Source organism: Scyliorhinus torazame, chromosome 5, assembly GCF_047496885.1.
Source record: "Scyliorhinus torazame isolate Kashiwa2021f chromosome 5, sScyTor2.1, whole genome shotgun sequence".
NCBI lineage: Eukaryota > Metazoa > Chordata > Chondrichthyes > Carcharhiniformes > Scyliorhinidae > Scyliorhinus > Scyliorhinus torazame.
In genome coordinates this window covers 181,985,005-181,993,833 of record NC_092711.1, presented here as the reverse complement: position 1 = coordinate 181,993,833, position 8,829 = coordinate 181,985,005, and the positions used below count along the sequence as shown (strand labels likewise).

The 8,829-nt window shown below is 42.0% G+C and overlaps 1 protein-coding gene across 1 annotated transcript; it reads left to right on the top strand.

Annotated features, from left to right (window-relative positions):
• Positions 1–1,358: 1,358 nt before the first annotated feature.
• On the top strand, positions 1,359–8,204 carry LOC140418078 (probable G-protein coupled receptor 139). The gene is made up of 2 exons (XM_072501501.1): positions 1,359–1,473; positions 7,294–8,204. Exons 1-2 carry the CDS (start codon positions 1,359–1,361, stop codon positions 8,202–8,204), a joined length of 1,026 nt encoding a protein of 341 aa, XP_072357602.1.
• Positions 8,205–8,829: the final 625 nt, after the last annotated feature.

Genomic DNA, 8,829 nt, shown 5'->3' with positions numbered 1-8,829 from the left:
TCTGGAAGTCGTTGAGTAGTTGGGTTGTAGCCGATGGCTCTTTTCGATATTGACGGAGGTAGGGTTCTAGTCATCGGCTGAGGAGTAGTTTGGATCAGCAGGGTTGTCTGAGGAGTTGGATTATAACTAGTATTCAAATGTTTATAGGGGTAGGGAGGATATTGGAGTGATGAAGGGGTGGTAACTGAGATGTCTGGGGGTCTAGAGGTGATAGCCGTGTCAGCATTTTAGTTAATAAGGAGATTTTAGTTCTTCAATCTTCTCCTGGGTAATTATACTAGTGAAGGTAATGAACGTCGCAACTGCCCCAGATGATCCTCGAGGGGGAGAACTGGCCGGTGGTGATTTAACCTGAGGGTCATCATAACTCAGGGAGGGGCAACGTTTAGAAGGCCATTCATTAATAACCTCCGCTGTTATGGAAATTGAGTCCGCGCTGTTGGCCTCGCTGTACATCACAAACCAGCTTTACGATTTCCAAACGTTCAGATCATTATAAACCAACAATTGTAAAGATCACATAGTTCGTGAAAAGTCAGGGTATCTCCTGTGAATGGGAAAAGAAAGGGCAAACAAATCCCGAGCTTAGTGAATGGATGGAAAGCCTGATAGTGATAAAGGTCAAAAGGACAGAACCAAAGCTCTGGAATAGCAGTCAAGTGGCAAAAGAGGTTTAGTGCAATGTCCTATGAATAACATAATTTGGTAGGAAGGCAGAGGAGATCCACTGTAGAGCCAATAGGAGAACACTAAAATGAGTGCCTGAATATAACTGGACTAAATTGGACGTGTTAGCCTTGAATATAGTTGCTTTAGTGAACCTTCTCACAAGCTGAAATTGAGCTCCCATAGTCACTAAAACGCGCTGACCTAGTAATGTCATTGAAAATATTCGTGCAATACTGGGCCTGAGAATACCGATTGTACACTCAATATACTTAGCTGAAACTTTCCGCAGCAAGCTGCAGATAGTCGCGTTAAACTTGGTGTTCAGCATCAGAGAAACGTGGGATCGGGTTTCTCCTGATCAGTGACCACACAGACTCAAGAATGGTCAGAAGTGAGATCTTCACTCCGTTCATCAGGAAACAAGTATTGTTCAGGAGTAAATAACTCCTCGTTTGGACTGACTTTGATTTTCAGGTCATTATCTTCTTATAAATGAAAAAGTAAATCGACTGTGATAATTCTAGAAATTTCACTTTACAACCCTGTCATAACAGATTAAAACATTCAATTGAAACATAAAAAGCAACCATGCGCGTGTCTGTTATTTTCCCAAATCATTGAATTAATGTAAAAAAACAACATAACATTAAATTATTTCCCAGGAGCCTGACATCAGGTATAAATAAGACATGCTTTCAGGGAAGTGCAAAAACAACTCTGAGCGTCTGACAGAAATGCACGGAGTACAAAGAGGTCTGGTGTTTGCTATTTACTACCCTGCCCTGGCAGTTATCGGCGTTCCAGGTAAAGTATTGTAGTTGCGCGTTAATTGTGTGGATTAGGTTGAGTTTCTTTAAATCCCCTGTATAACCAGTGACGCTCCTCCACGATAGAGATAATTGACACCATTTAATGGGATATATTGTAGTCTTTGAAGAGTTTCCTCATCTTAATTGGTATAATCTTTTCTCTTCATCATCATTCTTCTACATTTACGGTATAATTCGCCATTCAAAGTTCTAATGTATTCAATATGCGAATTATAACTTATTGGCACTAAATGTACATTTTTTCCTCTTAAACTGTGTCATTCAGCTGTTTAAACATATATTATTTTGTATTCACTTTTGGTGTGTGGGCGTCGCTGGATAGCCCACCCACCGTTTATTGACCAACCTGGGCAACTCGGTAGTATTGTGGATAGCACAATTGCTTCACTGCTCCAGGGTACCAGGTTCGATTCCGGCCTGGGCCACTGTCTGTGCGGAGTCTGCACATCCTCCCCGTGTGTGCGTGGGTTTCCTCTGGGTGCTCCGGTTTCCTCCCACAGTCCAAAGATGTGCAGGTTGGTGGATTGGCCATGATAAATTGCCCTTAGTGTCCAAAATTGCCCTTAGTGTTGGTGGGGTTACTGGGTTATGGGGCTAGGGTGGAGGTGTTGACTTTGATTAGGGTGCTCTTTCCAAGAGCCGGTGCAGACTCGATGGGCCGAATGGCCTCCTTCTGCACTGTAAATTCTATGATAATCTATGAGCCTGATTTTCTCTTCAAAGATTGGGGTTAGCTGCCTTTTGGAACCTCCTTATTGCATGTGGTGTAACTATATGCAAAGGGCAGTTGCAGAGTGAATTCCCGGATTTCGACACAGGACTTTGAAGTCTGGAACGGCGATACGTTTGCAAGTCGGGACTGGTTTAGCTCAGGCGACTAGACAGCTGGTTTGTGATGCAGAAGAAGGCCAGTAGCGCGGGTTCAATTCCCGTACCCTTCCAAGTACCCGAACAGGCGCCAGCGTGTAGGGCCTTTTCACAGTAACTTCATTGTAGTGTTAATGTAAGCCTACTTGTGACAATAAAGATAACTGTTGTAAATCAGGATGATCAGCGTCTTGCGGAGCTACTTCCAATTACTGATCCTCCAATGTATCTGCTGACGTTGTCCTCCAATTTGATAGTGGTTGGCGCTGCCTAAGGAACCTTGGTGAGTTCCTGCGGTGCATCTTGTAGGTGGGAGACACTGCAGCCCCTGTTCGATGGTGGTAGACATAGTGAATATGTATGAAATGGGGTGTCTATGAAGCACACTGGTATTCCCCGGATGGTGTAGGCCTTTTTGATAGATGTTGGAGCTGTACTCATTCAAGCAATTGTGAAGAACATTGCATCACATTCTTTACTTTTCCAATTAATGAGTCAGGAGCTAATTGAACCTGGCTGAGGGCAAATAGAGCGTCAGCGAATAGGTTATTGCGAATCAAATGCAGCTTGATTGCTCTCCAATTACCCTTTCCATGATTTTACTGCTGGCCAGTCCTAGCCTCATGAGGCATTTGTCCTGGTTGGACTCGCCCTGTTTCTTGTGTACAAGACATGCCTGGGCAATTTTCCACATTGAAGGATTGATGCCAGATTTGCAGTGGAGCACCTTTGCTAAGGATGTAATAAGTTCTGAAGCACAGGTCTTCAATACATTTGCTGAAAAACTGTCGAGGCCTATAGCCTCTGCAGTACCTGGTACCTTCAGCGTTTCATCAGATCACGTGGACAGGATTGCATTAGATGTTGACTGAAACCTGCGCACCTGGGTAGCTCCGGAAGATGTTGTGATATATCATCCAAGCAGAACTTCTGTCTGAAGATTGTTGCAAAGACTTTAGCCTTATCTTTTGGACTGATTTTCTGGGCTCTCCTATCTTAGGGTACGGGGATACTTGTCTAGTCTCCTCTCCTCTTTGAATCAGTTTTGTTTAAATTGTCCCCCACCATTCTCAACAGGATTTAACAGTAATGTTAGTCGGATTTATTGGCTGTTGAAGTGGTTAGCTGCTTATGTTAGTTGGCACACAGGTCGTCCTTTGATGTAGCTTCACCTGACTGACAACATATGTTAAGCGATGTGTGCTTTTTTGCATCCTGTCATGCCACCTGCATTATTTACTGAACCACGATTGATTCCTAGGGTTGCTGTTGATAGTAGAGTTAGGCCTTGGCGTTCCAGACCTTGACGTTACAGATTGTGGATGAGTAGAATTCTACTCTTACTGATGGCTCACATTGCCTCGGGAATGCCCAGTCTTGTGTTGATAGGTATGTTAGAAATCTATCCTTTTTAACACGTTGCTCCTGCCACACAACACGGTGGAGAATATTTTAATGTATTATTTCAGGACATTACGATATCAAACTCCTTTTTAAGCACAATTTCGTCACGGTTATCTCAGGAAAGTGTTTATATTACTGTTGTGTTCCTCTTAGCGGGTGAATTGGAATACTGTTCTCACAATATACATGCAATTCTGTTGTCTTATGGGCAATACATTGTGGGTGAATTACCACAATTTAATTATCATGTAAAAGTTGTTCTATTGTGGCATCGGCACTGTTCATGGGGTACATTTTCGCAGTGTTATTCCACTCCATGGCAAACATCCACCTCGCAGATTGGAACGATCAACCAGTCCTGAATACACTTAATGTAGGGACGTTATTTGACAGGAAGATTTCGAAAAGTCTATAAACAACGTAAACAGTTGTACTTAGACCATAAGACATAGGAGCGGAAGTAAGGCAATCCGGCCCATCGAGTCCACTCCACCATTCAATCAGACCTGATTTCAACTCCATTTACCCGCTCTCTCTCCATAGCCCTTAATTCCTCGAGAAATCAAGAATTTATCAACTTCTGTCTTAAAGACACTCAACGTACCGGCCTCCGCCGCCCTCTGTGGCAATGAATTCCACAGACCCACCACTCTCTGGCTGAAGAAATTTCTCCTCATCTCTGTTCTAAAGTGATTCCCTTTTATTCTAAGGCTGTGCCCCCGGGTCCTAGTCTCCCCTGCTAATAGAAACAACTTCCCTACGTCCACCCTATCTAAGCCATTCATTATCTTGTAAGTTTCTATTAGATCTCCCCTCAACCTCCTAAACTCCAATGAATATAATCCCAGGAACCTCAGACGTTCATCGTATGTTAGGCCGACCATTCCTGGGATCATCCGTGTGAATCTCCGCTGGACCCGCTCCAGTGCCAGTATGTCCTTCCTGGGGTGTGGGGCCCAAAATTGCTCACAGTATTCTAAATGGGGCCTAACTAATGCTTTATAAAGCTTCAGAAGTACATCCCTGCTTTTATATTCCAAGCCTCTTGAGATAAATGAAAACATTGCATTTGCTTTCTTAATTACGGACTCAACCTGCAAGTTTACCTTTAGAGAATACTGGACTACGACTCTCAAGTCCCTTTGCACTTCAGCATTATGCATGTTGTCACCGTTTAGAACATATTCTTTTTTCCAAAGTGCAAGACCTCGCACTTGCCCACGTTGAATTTCATCAGCCATTTCTTGGATCACTCTCCTAAACTGTCTAAATCTTTCGGCAGGCTCCCCACCTCCTCCATACTACCTGCCCCTCCACCTATCTTTGTATCATCGGCAAACTTAGCCAGAATGCTCCCAGTCCCGTCATCTAGATCGTTAATATATAAAGAGAACAGCTGTGGCCCCAACACTGAACCCTGCGGGACACCGCTCGTCACCGGTTGCCATTCCGAAAAAGAACCTTATATCCCAACTCTCTGCCTTCTGCCTGACAGCCAATCGTCAATCCATGATAGTACCTTGCCTCGAATACCATGGGCCCTTATTTTACTCAGCAGTCTCCCGTGAGGCACCTTATCAAAGGCCTTTTGGAAGTCAAGATAGATAACATCCATTGGCTCTCCTTGGTCTAACCTATTTGTTATCTCTTCAAAGAACTCTAACAGGTTTGTCAGGCACGACCTCCCCTTACTAAATCCATGCTGACTTGGCCTAATCCGACCCTGAACTTCCAAGAATTTAGAAATCTCATCCTTAACAATGGATTCTAGAATCTTGCCAACAACCGAGGTTAGGCTAATTGGCCTATAATTTTCCATCTTTTTCCTTGTTCCCTTCTTGAACAGGGGGGTTACAACAGCGATTTTCCAATCCTCTGGGACTTTCCCTGACTCCAGTGACTTTTGAAAGATCATAACTAACTATTTATTCAGCTATCTCCTTTAGAACTCTAGGATGTAGCCCATCTGGGCCCGGAGATTTATCAATTATTAGACCTCTTAGTTTCTCTAGCACTTTCTCTTTTGTGATGGCTACCATATTCAACTCTGCCCCCTGACTCTCCTGAATTGTTGGGATATTACTCATGTCTCATACTGTGAAGACTGACGCAAAGTACTTATTTAGTTCCTCAGCTATTTCCTTGTCTCCCATCACTAGATTACCAGCGTCATTTTGGAGCGGCCCAATGGCTACTTTTGCCTCCCGTTTGTTTTTAATGTATTTAAAGAAACTTTTACTATCATTTCTAATGTTACTGGCTAGCCTACCTTCATAATTGATCCTCTCTTTCCTTATTTCTCTCTTTGTTATCCTCTGTTTGTTTTTGTAGCCTTCCCAATCTTCTGACTTCCCACTACTCTTTGCCACATTATAGGCTTTCTCTTTTGCTTTGATGCATTCCCTAACTTCCTTTGTCAGCCATGGCTGCCTAATCCCCCCTCTGATAACCTTTCTTTTCTTTGGGATGAACCTCTGTACTGTGCCCTCAATTACTCCCAGAAACTCCTGCCATTGCTGTTCTACTGTCTTTCCCACTAGGCTCTGCTCCCAGTCGATTTTCGTCAGTTCCTCCCTCATGCCCCTGCAGTTACCTTTATTTAACTGTAACACCTTTACACCTGATTCTACTTCGATGAATAACTGGTATTAACCCCTCACATCTCAAACTCGCTGTTTCACCGGGTTCTCAACTTCCACAAATGCAGCCGCTGAACGTTCCAAGTTCACCATTCCTTGTTGTGGATATCCCTTTTCATCCCAACAATGGCAATGCCTCGGATTGTTCGAATCTTCACGGTCTTCAGTAAGGCTCCATAAATCGCGCTATCCTCGCTTTGCATCAATTATTCATGACAGAGGGAACCTTATCATGCATCCCACTAGTGTCGCGCAGCACTGAAGAATAGTTGTGTTGCAGAGGTCTCATCATCTGTACGTTCCTTCTTTTCAGATGCCGCCAGGGATCGCAGGGTGGTCTTCAAGTAAAAAGCTCGAATCTCCCTTTACATTTTACTCAACAGTCGGAGAAACATTCATTCTCCAGTCACCTCCCTCTGAAAGCTGACAGTTGACACCCCAACCATTAATTAATTATAAAGAACCTTTCCTGCTCTTTACGAATGTATAATCTGTGTTATTGTTTGTTTCATAATTCTTGATAGTTGTTTTGCTACTTACCCACTTCAATAGATGTTTCTTTTTTTTTCTTTGCTGGCGTTCGTCTTGCTTTCGTGTATTCGAGTCATCTGCATTATTTTCAATATGCTTTCCTTTCCTTCTCGTTTGCCATTATGTCTCGATTGTACATTTTGAATTGTTTGTAATTATCATCTCTTACTTCAATCAAAATTCTTATTTTAAACATGGAGATATTTGACCATAGCCAAGGGAATCATTTCCAACCTAGTTTAAAGTTTCACACAGACTGTAAAGGAGATGATGTTGTTTGGAGTCGAACAGCCAACGTCTTTCTTCCAATCTCTCTCTCCAATACACATAATCTCTGACTATCTTTATTACAGCTAACTTGACAGTGATTGTGATTCTGTCTCGAAGAAGATGTGGTCTGTCTGGATGCAACACTTATTACTTGGTGTCTATGGTTGTGTCGGATCTCTTTGTTATGGTGACGGCTGTAATATTAAACCGGATTGCAGGAATTTATTTCCCATTCAGTTTCCTGTCTATTACACCAATGTGTAGTCTCCGTTCTGTGTTGAATTATGGAGCTATAGACAGTTCGGCCTGGTTCACTGTCGCTTTCACCTTTGATCGATTTGTGGCCATTTGTTGCCAGAAGCTCAAAATTAAATATTGCACCGAGAAGATGGCAGCATATGTCATTGGAATCTTGTCCATACTGATCTGTACAAAAAGTGTCTTATTGTATTTTATATATGAACCGCGATACATGATTAACAATATACCATGGTTCTGCAGCGTGAAAGAAATATTTTATATGTCCCCTATTTGGGCCGCACTAGATTGGATCCGCCCCATTTTCAATCCTTTTATCCCATTCATCCTGATTTTACTACTCAATGCTCTGACCGTCAGACACATTCTAGTGGCCAATAGAGCCCGTAAAAGACTCCGGACCCAGAGCAATGGAGAGAATCAGGGTGACCCAGAGTTGGAGAAGCGGAGAAAGTCCATGGTTTTACTCTTTGCCATCTCGGGCAGTTTTATTCTGTTGTATTTGTTATTTTTTATAACTATTATCTATGTCCGAATTGAAAAAGTTACTTATTTCTCAGGTTCCGGTTTTAGCACATCAACATTTATTCTCGAGGAATACGGATTTATGCTTCAGTTTTTGAGCTCCGGCATCAATCCCTTCATTTATGCAGGGACCCAGAGTAAAATCAGAGCCGAGCTAAAGACTGGACTTAAATATCCATTCAGGCAAATTGTTAAAATGCTGAGAATTTGAAAATGGGCACCATCCATCCATCTACCTATCATGTATCGCCATCTATCTATCTATCCATATTTCTGTCCATCTATCTATCCATCCATATATCCACCCACCCATCCATCCATACAACCACCCTCCCACCCATCCAATCATCTATCTATCTATCTATCTATCTATCTATCTATCTATCTATCTATCTATCTATCTATCTATCTATCTATCTATCTATCTATCTACCTATCTATCTATCTATCTTTCTATCTATCTATCTATCTATATATATTATACATATATATATTTATATCTATCTATGTATCCATCTATTCATCTATCTATCTATCTCTTTCTCTATCTCGCACACACTCTCTCTCTCTCACTCACTCTCTCTGAGTAGCTGCCTATCTATTTTCTATTCGTCTATCCGTTAATGACAGCGGGTTTTCTCAGCTGATGCAAACATTAATTATGCCCATTTGATGGATATACATATGTAGGCGAAGTATTAATGCAGTTGATATATGAAAAATCTAGATTTTAATGTAATGTGTTTGTGACTATTAAATTGGCATCTATTATTCAAATGCTCATACATCATACAATTAGTTTTCATGTAACTGGGAACAGCATTATTAATACATTA

Coding starts and splice junctions, on each gene's coding strand:
- LOC140418078 (XM_072501501.1), top strand. CDS start 1,359: ATGCTTTCAGGGAAGTGCAAAAACAACTCTGAGCGTCTGACAGAAATG. Junction 1,474..7,293: donor GGCAGTTATCGGCGTTCCAG/GTAAAGTATTGT, acceptor TCTTTATTACAG/CTAACTTGACAGTGATTGTG.